Genomic DNA, 15,808 nt, shown 5'->3' on the forward strand with positions numbered 1-15,808 from the left:
TAGTGTCGAGGCACAGATCTGGTGAAGGGTACCAACCTGTCTATATAAGGTCCCACAGTTGACACTGCATGTCAGAGCAAAAACCAAGTCATGAGGTCAAAGGATTTGTCCTTTAAAGCTCCGAGATAGGATAGTGTCGAGGCACAGATCTGGTGAAGGGTACCAACCTGTCTATATAAGGTCCCACAGTTGACACTGCATGTCAGAGCAAAAACCAAGTCATGAGGTCAAAGGATTTGTCCTTTAAAGCTCCGAGATAGGATAGTGTCGAGGCACAGATCTGGTGAAGGGTACCAAAAAATGTCTGCAGCATTGACGGTCCCCAAGAACACAATGGCGTCATTCATTCTTAAATGGAAGAAGTTTGGAATCACAAAGACTCTTCCTAGAGCTGGCCGCCCAGCCAAACTGAGCAATCGGGGGAGAAGGGCCTTGGTCAGGGAGGTGACCAAGAACCCGATGGACACTGTGATAGAGCTCTAGAGTTCCTCTATCGAGATGGGAGAACCTTCCAGAAGGACAACCATCTCTGCAGCACTCCACCAAACAGGCCTTTATGTTAGAGTGGCCAGATGGAAGCCACTCCTCAGTAAAAGGCACATGATAGCCGGCTTGGAGTTTGCCAAAAGGCACCTAAAGGACTCTTAGACCATGAGAAACAAGATTATCTGGTCTGATGAAACCAAGATTGCATCACGTCTGGAGGAAACTTGGCACCAGTCAGGATCGAGGGAAAGATGAATGGAGCAAAGTACAGAGAGATCCTTGATGAAAACCTGCTCCAGAGCGCTCAGGACCTCACACTGGGGAGAAGGTCCACCTTCCAACAGGACAACGACCCTAAGCACACAAAGACAATTCAGGAATAGCTTCGGGACAAATCTCTGAATGTCCTTGAGTGGCCCAGCCAGAGCCCAAACATGAACCCAATCAAACATCTCTGGGAAGACCTGAAAATAGCTGTGCAGCAACACTCCCCATCCGACCTGACAGAGCTTGAGAGGATCTGCAGAGAAGATTGAGAGAAACTCTCCAAATACAGGTGTGCCAAGCTTGTAGCGTCATACCCAAGAAGACTCTAGGCTGTAATTGCTGCCAAAGGTGCTTCAACAAAGTACTGAGTAAAGGGTTTCAGTTTTTTTATTTGTAATAAACTTGCAAAAAATATATAAAAACCTATTTTGATTTGTCATTATGGGGTATTGTTTTGATGCACCTGTACTGACCTCGCCTTCTGAATGATAGCGGGGAGAACAGGCCGTGACTTGGATGGTTACCTTTGCTTTCTTGGGTACAGGAACAATGGTGGACATCTTGAAGCATGTGGGGACAGCAGACTGGGATAGGGAGAGATTGAATATGTCCGTAAACACTCAAGCCAGCTGGTCTGCACATGCTATGAGGACACGGTTAGGGAGACCGTCTGGGCCGGCAGCCTTGCGAGGGTTAACATGCTTAAACGTCTTACTCACGTTGGCCAATAAGAACGAGAGCCCACAGTCCTCGGGAATGGGCCGCGTCGGTGGCACTGTGTTATCCTCAATGCGAGTGAAGAAGGTGTTTAGCTTGTCGGGGAGCAAGACGTCAGTGTCCGCGATGTGGCTGGTTTTCCCAACGTGGCTGGTAATCCGTGATTGTCTGGAGTCTCGTGTCTAAGCCATTGAATTGCGACTCCACTTTGTCACTGTACTGACGTTTTGCCTTTTTGATTGCCTTACGGAGGGCATAACTACACTGTTGTTATTCAACCATATTCCCAGTCATTTTACCATGGTTAAATGCGGTGGTTCGCGCTTTCAGTTTTGTGCGAATGCTGCCATCTATCCAGTTTTTGGTTTGGGTAGGTTTTAATGGTCACAGTGGTAACAACTACCGTATACACTTCCTGATGAACTCAGTCACCGTGTCAGTGTAAACGTCAATGTTATTCTCAGAAGCAAGCCGGAACATATCCCAGTCCCAGTCAAAACAATCTTGATGCATGGATTCCGATTGGTCAGACCAGCATTGAATAGACCTTAGCAAGGGTACTTTCTGTTTGCGTTTCTGCCTACAGGAAGGAATGAGCAGAATGGAGTCGTGATCTTATTTGCCAAAGGGAGGGCGGGGGAGGGTCTTGTAGCCTTCACGGAAGGGAGAGTAACAGAGGTCAAGAGTTTTTGAAGTGCGAGTACTACAGGCAATGTGTTGATAGAACTTTGGTAGTATTTCCCTCAAATTTGCTTTGTCACCAGCTAGAATAAATGCAGCCTCGGGATATGTGGTTTCCAGATTGCACAAAGTCCAGAGTAGTTCCTTGAGGTTTGGTGGATGCCAGGAGAACGCTACCTGCCCCAATGCATAGTGCCAACTGTAAAGTTTAGTGGAGGAGGAATAATGGTCTGGGGCTGTTATTCATGGGTCGGGCTAGGCCCCTTAGTTCCAGTGAAGAAAAATCTTAACGCTACAGCATACAATGACATTCTAGACGATTCTGTGCTTCCAACTTTGTGGCAACAGTTTGGGTAAGGCCCTTTCCTGTTTCAGCATGACAATGCCCCCGTGCATAAAGCGAGGTCCATACAGAAATCGTTTGTCGAGATCGGTGTGGAAGAACTTGACTGGCCTGCACAGAGCCCTGATCTCAAACCCAACAAACACCTTTTGGATGAATTGGAACGCCGAATGCAAGCCAGGCCTAATCGCCTAACATCAGTACCCAACCTCACTAATGCTCTGGTGGCTGAATGGAAGCAAGCCCCCGCAGCAATGTTCCAACATCTAGTGGAAAGCCTTCCCAGAAGAGTGAAGGCTGTTATAGCAGCGAAGGGGGATCAACTCCATATCAATGCCCATGATTTTGGAATGAGATGTTGGATGAGCAGGTGTCCACATACACTACATGACCAAATGTATCTTCTGATCCATGGTTACCTGCAACTCGCCTGTTTGGCACTTGCCTATGTTTAATGAGCACACTGACATAGGCCTGCATACAAAAACAAAGCATACACAGTGATTATATTGGCTATGGGGAAAACATTAGACCTCATCTCATAAGGTGAGTCCATCCATGGTGGATGGTGATGTTGATGGTGATGGTGATGTTCAACATCATGTGGGAATCACGTGGGAGGGGTCTAATGTCAGTTTGGAGTTTACAGTAGACAATAAGAAAGAGCACTGGATGCATGACATCACGTGTTGTAACCATGTTATAACGTTAGCAAACAATGACTAGTCCTATTTATTTATTTTTTACATCTATTATTTACTATCATGCAAACAAAATCATTGTAATATTGGCACGTAGCCGATTTGGCATTATGTTCAAATGCATCACAACTGTATGGCCATGACAATATATAAGACTGATCTTTATACTGTTTTTGGTCATGAGAAACTACGGATGACGACACCTGTACCAGTCAACCCACAATAACTACAATAACTCCCCCTGCCTTCGTTCTCTTCTTTCCTTATATGCCTCATTTCCTGCCCACCTCGAGTCCAGTAGGCCTATATCGACCTGCCAGGAACTACGTGTCAGCTGACAGTCACACACGCACGATAGGAGGGAAATATAATGAAGACCACTGGGAGAGACGAAAACAACCACGTAGACAAATGTCATTGGCATCTTACCTCCGACACATTTCTCTGGAGTCTCCTAAAATCCCCACCAAGGCGCGGGATATCCAGCAAACAATATAACCCGCTGCGCTGTCAGTGAAACGTTCTACTGCTCACTGTTGTTGCACACACATTTCTTGGAAGAGACAATATGCGGATACAATGTTTCATTTTTTTGCAACTATTCACAGATTTTCTCTTCGGTTCTTCTCGGCCTCTGGTTTCTCCGTAACCGTTGACATTAATTAATAAAATAGAGCTCGTCGTCCGCTGTTGATCTATCGAATCGCTTGCCTGGCTAAGCAAACTCCTTGCTCTGGTCAAACGCTCGCCACGCCCACAGACGTTAGTTTCTGAAGTATGTTGTGAACATAGAGCCACAGAGTTTCTAAACCCAGAGGCGCAACATCCCAAGACTTCCGGGAACGCTTGAGAAACAGACCACACAGACCATTTGCGGTTTGAGAAGTCAATGAGAGAAGTGAAAGGGTATTCCTTAGTTGTGAATTTTCTCGAAATCTAAAGTCACAACCTAAATTCGAGTCAATGTGTTAAGTATTTGAGCTTGTTATTACTTCAACCTCGTGAAAGTGACAAGGAATGCCGTTGAGTTGACGGCTTGCACATGCGTAGTTTGGCGCGAGACTACCGTTAGACCCGATTACGTGTTTTTACGCATGAGCTTAGCTAGCCAACGTCGCCATGACATCGCATACACGTGTGATCGAGGATTTCTATTGTAGAAGCAGTTTTAGGCTATCTTCATACTGTACTGTCTTCGATCGAGCAGTGTAAGAATTCAATGGCAGTTTCTTTTGCGTTGGGGCCAACAGTTGTTGACAACTGTAGCATTGTAGCTAAATTTAACCCTAACCTCAGTCTCCTAACCTGACACGCTAATTCACCTAGCCTAGCGGTTAAGAGTGTTGGGCCAGTAACTGAAAGGTCGCTGGTTCAAATCCCCAAACCGAAGGTGGAAAATTCTGCTGTTCTGCCCTTGAGCAAGGCAGTTAACCCCCAACAACAACTGCTCCCTAGATGTCGATTCAGAGGATTTGGGTTAAATGCGGAAGACACATTTTGGTGGAATGCATTCAGTTGTGCAACTGACTATGTATCCCCTTCTCTAATTCATCTAACATGCAACATCAGTTATCCTAACCTACTATGTAAACAAATCATCTCTGTTTTGAAACCATCAGTCTCATAACACCAGAGCCAGGTATCAATGGGCGTTTCCTGATATCAGGGATTAATTACATCATACTGGCCATGTTTCGCCAACTCACTGTGCACAGGTGGAGTCAACATTCAACGGAGGATGAGCTGGCTCTTTGTCAGTGGTCAGAAATATTTTGCCAAGCCAAATCTCAAATGTACCCTTAAAGATGCAATATGTAACTTTTTGGGTGACCCGACCAAATTCACATGGAAATGAGTGAGTTATAGATTTGTCAGTCAATTAAAGCAAGTCTAAGAAGTGGTAGATCTTTTCTATGTGCTCTTATTTCTATGCTTCCTGTTCTTAAATTTCATGTTTGCCTCTTTTACTTGAGGTTTTGTACACAAGCTTTAAACAGCTAAAAATACAATATTTTTGGTTATGGAAAATATATTTTACAGTGGTTTAGATGGTACAATGATTCTCTACACTACACTTATTTATTTAGTCAATCTCTGCATAGTGCATATTTAAGATATTTTATACACTATTAGATTGTAACATTAAAAAAATTTATGAATGTGTTAATTTAATAAATACATTATTATTTTTAGTCCATGGCATATTGTGGAGAATTAGGGGGCAACCCTGGCCGTGACTCGAACCCTGGTCCAGCTACTGTCAAGCCAACACATTTATGCCAAGAGGACCAAACCTCTTGAGGATGTCACTAGTTGATGTCGTTATAATAATTTTTGCACAAATTCAGATATCAGCTATAATTATTAGATGCATTCAAATATGGCCACTAAAGGCCTTTCAAAATATGCCCTCCACACAAATATAATTTTTTCTCAATGTCATTTTTTTTGCATTATCATGTAGGGCTTTGACGTCAATTGATGTTTTTCCATTATATGGACTGAGTAATAATTGGTGTAGGCCTAATTAGAAAAATTAAGTTGGGGTGGAAATAGGCCTAACAATGTCCAGATAATGACTTGAGTTAAATTCATAGGATCTGTCCAGGTTAAAACATAATGAGAAATACATGATTAACACATGGTCAGGTCAAGGCCAACCGTGCTCTTGTTATTAATAAGGACAATGAGAACCTTTTAATCATCCCTTGAGCCATTTCTCTATTTATCTGAAGTTCTCTTTTCCTCTTATTACATTAGTTGTTACATAGCCAATACAGGCTGAGTAAAGTCATACATACAAACACACACACACACAATAATAGATTGTAACGTAATTTTTTTAAATGAATGTGTTAATTTAATAAATAAAGGATTCTTCATAGTCCGTGGCATATTGTGGAGAATTAGGGGGCAACCCCGGCCATGACTCGAACCCTGGTCCAGCAGAGGGAGCACGCTCCTATCCACATCAACAGGACCACAGCGGAGAAGGTGAAAAGCTTCATGTTCCTCTGCGTACACATCACTGACAATCTGAAATGGTCCACCCACACAGAAAGTGTGGTGAAGAAGGCGCAACAGCGCCTCTTCAACCTCAGGAGGCTGAAGAAATTCAGCTTGGCCCCTAAGACCCTCACAAACGTTTACAAATGCAAAATTGACAGCTTCCTGTCGGGCTGTATCACCGCCTGGTACGGCAACTGCACTGCCCTCAACCACAGGACTCTCCAGAGGGTGGTGCGGTCTACCAAACGCATCACCAGGGGCACAATGCCTGCCCTCCAGGACACTAACAGCACCCGATGTCACAGGAAGGCCAAAAAGATCATCAAGGACATCAATCACCCGAGCCACAGCCTGTTTACAACGCTACCATCCAGAAGGCGAGGTCAGTGCAGGTGCATCAAAGCTGGGACGAGATACTGAAAAACAGCTTCTATCTCAAGGCCATCAGACAGTTAAATAGCCATCACTAGCCTGCTACCACCCGGTTACTCAACCCTGCACCTTAGAGGCTGCTGCCCTATATTCATACTACACACATACATAGACATGGAATCACTGGCCACTTTAATAATGGACCACTGGTCACTTTAATAATGTTTACATACTGCTTTACTCATTTCATATGTATATACTGTACTCTATTCTATGTCACTCCGACATTGCTCGTCCTAATGTTTATATATTTCTTAATTCCATTCTTTTACTTTTAGATTTGTGTGTATCGTTGTGAATTGTTAGATACTACTGCACTGTTGGAGCTAGGAACACAGGCATTTCGCTACACCCACAATAACATCTGCTAAATATGTGTATGCGACAAATATAATTTGATTTGATTTGACAAACAAATCAACTCTGAAGTCATAGCTCCCTCCTGTTTTACCCTTTTCATCCCCCCTTCCCTCCTACCCAAAAAGTCCATAAACAATTATTATTGTTATTATTTTATTAATCCTTAGAGGCGTAGAGGGCCCTCATTGTTCTCCACTGTGTTTGGGTTAGTAATACTTTGTATAGTAGCTCTGTTTTCCCTCAGCATGCATTTTGTCACCATTCTGAATGTCTAAAGAATTCATATGTTGTTCTGAAATATGAACACAGAAATACTGGACATTTTGAATTATTATGGTGGTGATTTGACAAAATTACAATCATGGTCTTGAATTGGACTCACTATTTCTCGGTCCTCAGTCTTGACTCGGTCTCGCCCCCCCCCTTCTTCAGTCGACTCGATTTGCTCCGGTCTCAAACACAACACTGCGTAGAACTATGGAAACTCATATCAGTGTAAAGTAAGACTAACCAGACCCCCCATATCTTTTATGCATGGTCACGCCTGATATGCCCTTTTCTTGTCCATCTCAATGTCCATTCCCTTTACTAATCAAGTCACACAATTAGTACCTGTGGAATAACGTCTTGATTGGACTTAATTGGTGGTTTTGAGGCCATGTCACAGCCTAAGAGACAGAGCAAGAGGTATAAAAGGGTACCTTTTCATGGCAAGCAACACGAACAAAGACAATCAACCTTTACCAAGATCAACCATCAATCATCGACAAATTCGCAGATCATCCTCACCAAAGCCTCAACCTCAACACAGTAAGTGTGTCTTCTGTATCTCATACAGTGTTTGTATTTTCTCTGACAATCTTAAAACGACTTTATCTTTAAAAAACATGTTTCTGTAACAGACTTTGCAAGAATTATTGCAGCAATAGACTGTCTATGATTGATCTTACCATTGTATCTCTATCCTGAGACAAGTAGCAGCAACTTAGACAAACTTAAATACATTTTTCCTTCTTTCTCAGTGGCTATGTTTGGCACCTCAGTGTCCGCCCTCTGTCTGCTGTTCCTGCTTACTTTATGCACTGCCTGCTACATCTCCAACTGCCCCATAGGAGGCAAGAGATCAGCACTAGCTTTCCCATCCAGAAAGGTACCAAGTAATTCTCAGCAGTTCCTCTTTGTTATTGTCTATTGTTACTGTGTGTCTGTTATAGAGTTGGATTAATGGCTGCATATAGGCTTGCATCTTAGCTTTGAAGGGTTGAGATTGCACGTTCAAATCAAAGGTTATTGCATGTCAATACTGTATATCCCCCTCCTTTCCCCCCCTTTTCTTTAGACTCCAAAAACACTCTTATGCATATGAACAACAACTTACAGACAAACAAATAATGACTCTCATCTGCCCAGATCTGCATGCTCACTAGTGCCTGCATTATTGTTTGCCACTTGGCCTTAAATTGTACCAATTCGTTTTTTCTCTCGGTCGTCTAGGCTATTTCAACATTTAAATAATAAATCATTAAAAAAAATCCATTGTGTCAATGATGGCGGATTGATTGACTTTCAAGTTTTTAGTATACGTTTTTTAAAATTGAGTGATGAGAAGAGAATTGTTCAGCCCATTGGGTATCTCACTACACCCCATATACCATGTCTTGAAATATGCAGACAGACAGATTAAAAGTATGTTTACATTGTAATACTTCTGACAGACAACTTTCTAGCTCCGTCCACAATTTCCAGACTTTATAGCATTCCCAGAAAGCATGGATTATTGAGTCATTATTAGTTTTGCACTTGAGACATGACTCTGCCGTTGTGCTGTAGAATTGAGAATTTTGTCTCTTGTATAATACATTCTATACATATGTTTATACTGGATTAAGCATACATTTTTGTCTTGGTTTTCTAAGAGATTGTCAGTTGGATATGCTCTCTGCAAGGTTTTGTATATCTTCCCGATCATATGAACATTCTTGTTGGACTCAAATACGATTCCCTCAAGGTTGCGCTGATGTCCAAAATATTTAAAATCAACATTTTGTGATATGTAACTTTTAAGTTGCATGTATTTGAAACTATCTACATTGGTCAGTCCAAAATTACTTTTTAATTCTGTCATGGAAATAAATGTATTTCCTGTTACCAAGTCATTCACGGTTTCTATGCCTTTAGTTTTCCATGTGGACCAAATTATCGGTGAATTCTGAAAAGCTATCCAAGGATTGTTCCATAAGGTTGTGTTTTTAGGGAGTGATATTGGTTCTTGTAGAATACTTTTCATTTTCATCCATATTGTTCGTGTTCTTCACTATGAAGTTCTTAATGTTCTAAGTTTTATCCTTTGAAAATAGACACGTAAAAAATATTCTGCGGATGAGCATGCACATCTTCCATATATATCCATTGTTCCTCTTTAGTGCATTTAAATTAATGTCGCAAGTAAAAGCCTTGGGTAGTGAGTTTATATAATTTCAAGTCTGAAAGGTTAAAACCACCCTCAGACTTAGGAAGATGTAAAACTGTTTATTCTATGAATTTTATTTGCCCATATGAAGTCTGTTATGACCGAGTATACCTTTATAAAGAATGTCTTCAGTGGGGTAATTGGAATTACCGAAAATAAATACAAAACTTTGTCAGCCATTCCATTCTAAGAGGTTTATTCTACCTGTGAGATTTATGGGAAAATTATTCAATTTAATTAGATCTGCTTTCATATTGTTGCTTTCATAATGGAATAAAGCTCAAATCAAATTCTATTTGTCACATGCGCCAAATACAACAGGTTACCTTACCGCGAAGTGCTTACAAGCCCTTAACCAACAATGCAGTTCAAGAAATAGAGTTAAGAAAATATTTACCAAATAAACTAAAGTAAAAAATGTAAAAAGTAACACAATAAGTTATCTTTATATATGTGTTGTTTGTTGTCACTTATTAAGCAAACAAAGTATTTAATATTTTCTGTGGTCCACTTAAAGCATTGCTGTAGATCGTGAGTTGTTATTTTTCTTGGCATTATTAAAACATTTTCCACAATAATTTTATAACCTGACATTTGAGTATTCTGAAAAATATTTTTTAGCAAAGGGGGCATTGAGTTTTCAATATTGGTCAGGTATATCAGGAGATCATCTGCAAATAAGTTTAGTTTATATTCATGTTTACCAATACTGATACCTGTTACGTTAACTAAAAAAAACTCAAACAAATACAAGAACATGTTTCAGTTTAATACCATACGCAAAAAAAAATAAAAAAAATATATAGATTTATCAATAATGGCTGTTGATGCCAAAAAAGGCTTTCGACGTCTTGAATGGCCTTTTCTATTCCAAACTTTTACATTTAATACAAATATTGTATAAATGTCTTAAATAAAAAATATACACAAATAACGCATTATCTGATGAAATTGCTTTAGAAAGAGGCACAAGACAGGGATGCCCCATGTTTGCACTGGCAATTGAACCGCATGCAGAAAGAATTAGACAGGACCCAGTTAACGTAAACCCTGTTTGATTATCAAGTCTGTAAGACTTATGCCATCCTATTGCTTATAAGCTTTGGTATAATTTTATTGTCACAATTTATTAACCTTATGAGTCTATAATCAGCATGGGACACTACAGAGAGTTTTCTGGTTTTACTATAACTGAAATAACTGTTTGATATTGAACTAGGAAGTACTGAAGTGAGTGAAGTGTGTTTTCATTTGTGTAAATAGTGGGGCAACTTTACCCCAAAATATTTAATAGAATTCTATGGGAAAGCCATCTATTCTTGGTTCTTTTTTGTCTGCTGATAGTTGCTTCATAGTTGTTGCGTCTAGGAAAGCTATAAGATCCATCCAACTGTTCTTTTATTTGGATTTATTTACATTTTCATAGAAGCTTTTAAAATTGTAATTAATTGAATTGTTTCTAATTAATGCTTTCGTATTTTTATCTTTTACAATTATAACTGGTTTAGAATGTATTTGTTTATTAATACTGTATATTGTATTGTACTGTTATGAAAAAACAAAATGTTCTATAAATATATAACTTGTATCTATAATAACAATATAACTATAACTTTCTGTTTCCTATTATCTTTCCAGTGCATGTCGTGTGGCCCCGGGGACAGGGGTCGCTGCTTTGGCCCCAATATCTGCTGTGGGGAGGGGATGGGCTGTTACGTGGGCTCCCCCGAGGCAGCTGGCTGCGTGGAAGAGAACTACCTGCCCTCCCCCTGTGAGGCCGGAGGAAGAGTGTGTGGCTCTGAGGAGGGACGTTGTGCTGCACCGGGGATCTGCTGTGACGTGGGTAAGACAAAGACTATACTCCTATTTTCATGTATAGCAAATGTTTCCGTTCACACTGAATGATTCTGCAAAGGAGCAAAACGCATTGTATGCAGTAGGGTTTGTTTTCTATGGATTGCTGGTTGTGGCAATTTAAATAGACTATTTAATTGTTAATATCATGTGCCAAGCTCTTGTGGTATTGAATACTTTGTCATTGTCAGCAACCAAACTATTTGCTCCACGATCACTTAAGAGTTTAGGAATAAACGTGGTGTTGTGTAGCCATTAGCCAATGGTAATAATGTACTATTTACATGTATTACTTGTTGTGAGTTCATACAGATTCAGTTTAATATGACAGTTGTGTGACAAATTGTCTATTTTGGTCTTTTCTCTTTTAGAGGGTTGTAGTATTGACCAATCCTGTACTGAGGAGGATGAAGCCGAATACATAAGCCAATCAGTGAGCAGTAGCCATGGCCATGATCTGCTGATGAAGCTTCTGAACATGATTAGCCACACCCCTCCCCACAGAGTCCACCAATAAAACAGCCTCTACAGGTATTCAGGGAGAGTCCTGAGTTGAAAGACAGTGTAAAAAATCTGTCACATCTCAATGTCAGAGGCATACCTATGTACATAGATTTTGTACAGAAGACAGACATAGATGTAAAGGATTAGTTTTGCTTGTAACTGTTTGTGTAATCGCTTGTGCTTCAAGAGTCAAATAAAGCTTACTGTACAAAAACAACTGTCAGGATAGTCAAGAGCTAGGTTTCCATCCAATTTGTGACCAATTTTTATGTGAATATTCTAAAATCTGCATAAAACAATTTGCCTATTTTCCCCCACCAGAGATTTTTCCATCAAGCAAACTTTTTGTGGATAAAAGGCTGTGCGTGATGACGTAGTGCACACAAAAATAACCTTCGACAAACTCCTATGTGCCAAATTAAAAAAACAAGTTAAATGGGTTTCCATCGCATTTTCAACTACTGATGGTTTTGTTTCAAAAACTGTTGCGTAATATTGCAAAAGAGCCCACTCTGGTCTTGGCACATGAGCTCTAGCCAACAGCTCACAGATACAGTGTGGGTAGACTACCTACAATATGAGATTATCATGGAAAAGAGCAATATATTTTTAATTTGTCAAACAGCAGCCAAGCATCGATCATGTCACCAGAATAAGACCCTCAATATTTATTGTAAAGGTGCATCAAGTTCATCACATTGCACATTCACCACCCTGTGAAGTTCATCATCATTTATTTAATCTGTAGCCTAATAAACTGCATGGTTTCCCTTGTTGTAGTGGGAGGATCACTCAACATAAACTCAGCAAAAAAAGAAACGTCCTCTCACTGTCAACTGCGTTTATTTTCAGCAAACTTAACATCTGTAAATATTTGTATGAACATAACAAGATTCAACAACTGAGACAAACTGAACAAGTTTCACAGACAAGTGACTAACAGAAATTGAATAATGTGTCCCTGAACAAAGGGGGGGTCAAAATCAAAAGTAACAGTCAGTATCTGGTGTGACCACCAGCTGCATTAAGTACTGCAGTGCATCTCCTCCTCATGGACTGCACCAGATTTGCCCGTTCTTGCTGTGAGATGTTACCCCACTCTTCCACCAAGTCACCTGCAAGTTCCCAGACATTTCTGTGAGGAATGGCCCTAGCCCTCACCCTCCGATCCAACAGGTTCCAGACGTGCTCAATGGGATTGAGATCCGGGCTCTTTGCTGGCCATGGTAGAACACTGACATTCCTGTCTTGCAGGAAATCACGCACAGAACAAGCAGTATGGCTGGTGACATTGTCATGCTGGAGGGTCATGTCAGGATGAGCCTGCAGGAAGGGTACCACATGAGGGAGGAGGATGTCTTCCCTGTAACGCACAGCGTTGAGATTGCCTGCAATGACAAAAAGCTCAGTCCAATGATGTTGTGACACACCGCCCCAGACCATGACGGACCCTCCACCTCCAAATAGATCCTGCTCCAGAGTACAGGCCTCGGTCTTTGACAATTGCCTCCACACCTTTTATAGTCAACATTAATAGTCAGGCAATAAACTGCAGAGGTTCGATTGCAAAAGGATTTCACATTTCATTGACATTCATACAATTTCATCTAAATTCAGATAAAAGATATACAATAAACAATCATACTGTAACATACACTGAGTGTACAAAACATTATGAACACCTGCTCTTTCCATGACATAGACTGACCAGGTAAATCCAGTTGAAAGCTATGATCCCTTATTGATGTAACTATGTAACTAGCTATGATCCCTTATTGATGTTAAATCCACTTCAATCAGTGTAGATGAAGGGGAGGAGACAGGTTAAAGAATGACTTTTAAGCTTTGAGACCATAGTGACATGGATTGTCTGTGTGTGCCATTCAGAGGATGAATGTGCAAAACAAAATATTTAAAGTGCCCTCGAACAGGGTATGGTAGTAGGTGCCAGGAGCATGACACAAACCACACTCTAACAATTAGGGGTTCAACAAGGATTCTTCTAAGATCCTCAAAGTTTGATAAGACAGCAGGTGCAGGCACTTAACTGAAAAATGTAAAGATCTACTCAATTTAAGGTAAGGTTTGTCCTTTGCATGAACTAAATTGATATTGTTTTATGATGATACCATCTGTATTTAAATTTTTGTGCCAATCTTTCTAAAACAGAAAATGGACACAATTCAATGGATATCAACCAACAAAGAGGTAAGACTATGTAGGCTATAAGAATATGTTAAAGGCTAGCTGTATTGGGTGCAGATGACTGAACTGCTCACTTTTGTGTCTGTATCTGCAATTGTATGTATGTCAATTGGTATGTTATGCTGATCACATTAACCATCCTCCTCCCTGACCTCTTCAATGAATATCTCATAGGCCTCTACATTATGGACAAGATATGTTTATGAAAACCATTATCAAAACATTATTTTTTCATTCACATTCACCTCAAAAACCAAGGTATGAATTCTGTCCTGTGCACGTTTTGTTAATCATCTGTATAATTAATATTTTTTGGATTCACAGACTTCACCCTCCCTACACCTCTGATGAATAAAACAGGAAACCTGTTAGATCACCATGCACTGCAAAATCGTTTTGGCTATGGATACAGAGAACATCAACACATTAACATCAACACGCCAGAGGATATACCCATTGGACTTGGGGCTCTGCTTGGAGTTTACCTCATATTTAAAAAATGTATTCTGCTTTGCCACTAAAATCATAATAAACACTGAGAACTAAAATGTGTTGTTGTTGTTATTGTTATGCATAATAATAATAATAATAATTAGGGGAGGGGGGATAGTTCAAAAATGAACCCCAAAAGGTTCTTCAAAAGGTTCTGAGGATCCATCAAAAGGGGTTCTTTGAAGAACCCTTTTAAAGGGTTCTTCGAATAACTTATAGGGGTTCCCCCACATTTTCAATTTGAAGAACCCCTAAAGGATACTCAAGGAACCTTTTCTTTTTAGAGTGGCTGAACTGCAATGCCATAGCCGCGGAAAGTAGTTTGGGGGTGCTGTGATTTTGTTACCGGAGGTGGGGATGCAGAAAAAAAATGTGCTTGTGCTGAAAACGTCTATATTGGTCCACTAATACAGAACTAGTAAAGGCCCAGTGCACTACTTTTGTGAAAAAATTCAACAAAATCTATTGGAGTGTTTACCAGCATTTGTAACTGGAGTCTGATAATTATCTGTACAAAACAGTTTAGTAGATGCACTTATCCAGAGTAGTGAGTGGATACATTTTCATAATTTTTGTACTGGTCCCCCATGGGAATCGAACCCACAACCCTAGCATTGCAAGTGTCACGCTCTACCAACTGAGCCTCAATTCACATCATCACAAACCACTTGATGTGTCAATATACTGCTGTATTGTGCATTAAACAACCAATGGTAATGGGCACCTATCTATGTGTTTGTTGAGAGCTTCAGGCAGAGTGTGTCTGTGAGAGTGCAGAAACTCCTCACACATGCCCTTTACCAGGGCTCCATCTCTACCAGATAGCAGCCAGAAAACACGCTCCATTTTATAGGGGTGCTGGGGAGAGAGCACAGTGTTAGCCACGGCATACACACACTTCTTAAACCTTAAACAAAGTGGCGAGCCATCATGCATAGCACCTGAAATGTCTATAGCCTGGGCCAAGGTCTGCATGACATTAGTTGCCATGGAAAAGTCGCCACCCATTTTTGTAATTATTTATTTTAATTTTTTATTGAGCCTACACACAATACCCGGTAATGTCAACGTGGAATTATGTTTTTAGACATTTTTACAAATTCATTAAAAATGATAAGCTGAAATGTCTTGAGTCAATAAGAATTCAACCCCTTTGTTGTGGCAAGCCTAAATAAGTTCAGGAGTAAACAAGTCACATAATAAGTTGCATGGATTCACTGTATACAATAATAACATTTAACATGATTTTTTAATGCCTACCTCATCTCTGTACCTCACACATACAGA

General features: G+C 40.4%; 2 protein-coding genes across 4 annotated transcripts in view; one reads left to right on the plus strand and one right to left on the minus strand.

The window, feature by feature from the left end:
- Positions 1–4,259, minus strand: part of LOC139552339 (ATP-dependent RNA helicase DQX1-like) — a 30,755-nt gene extending 26,496 nt beyond the window's left edge. The window contains exons 1-2 of one of the 3 annotated variants that reach the window (XM_071363974.1): positions 3,625–3,996; positions 1,278–1,337 (exon numbers count right to left, since the gene is read on the minus strand). In XM_071363974.1, the coding sequence (XP_071220075.1) occupies positions 1,278–1,323 (46 nt within the window). In that variant the 5' untranslated portion in view covers positions 1,324–1,337; positions 3,625–3,996. Of the gene's footprint in view, positions 1–1,277; positions 1,338–1,472; positions 2,912–3,624 lie in introns of those variants that run through there. The other 2 variants (XM_071363973.1, XM_071363975.1) reach the window with 2 other exon arrangements.
- A 3,445-nt stretch (positions 4,260–7,704) lies between these two features.
- Positions 7,705–12,059, plus strand: LOC139552341 (isotocin-neurophysin IT 1). The gene is made up of 4 exons (XM_071363976.1): positions 7,705–7,806; positions 8,019–8,146; positions 11,105–11,309; positions 11,692–12,059. Coding segments are annotated over exons 1-4 (480 nt in total). The 5' UTR covers positions 7,705–7,805; the 3' UTR covers positions 11,838–12,059.
- Positions 12,060–15,808: the final 3,749 nt, after the last annotated feature.

This window comes from Salvelinus alpinus, chromosome 24, assembly GCF_045679555.1.
Source record: "Salvelinus alpinus chromosome 24, SLU_Salpinus.1, whole genome shotgun sequence".
Lineage (NCBI taxonomy): Eukaryota > Metazoa > Chordata > Actinopteri > Salmoniformes > Salmonidae > Salvelinus > Salvelinus alpinus.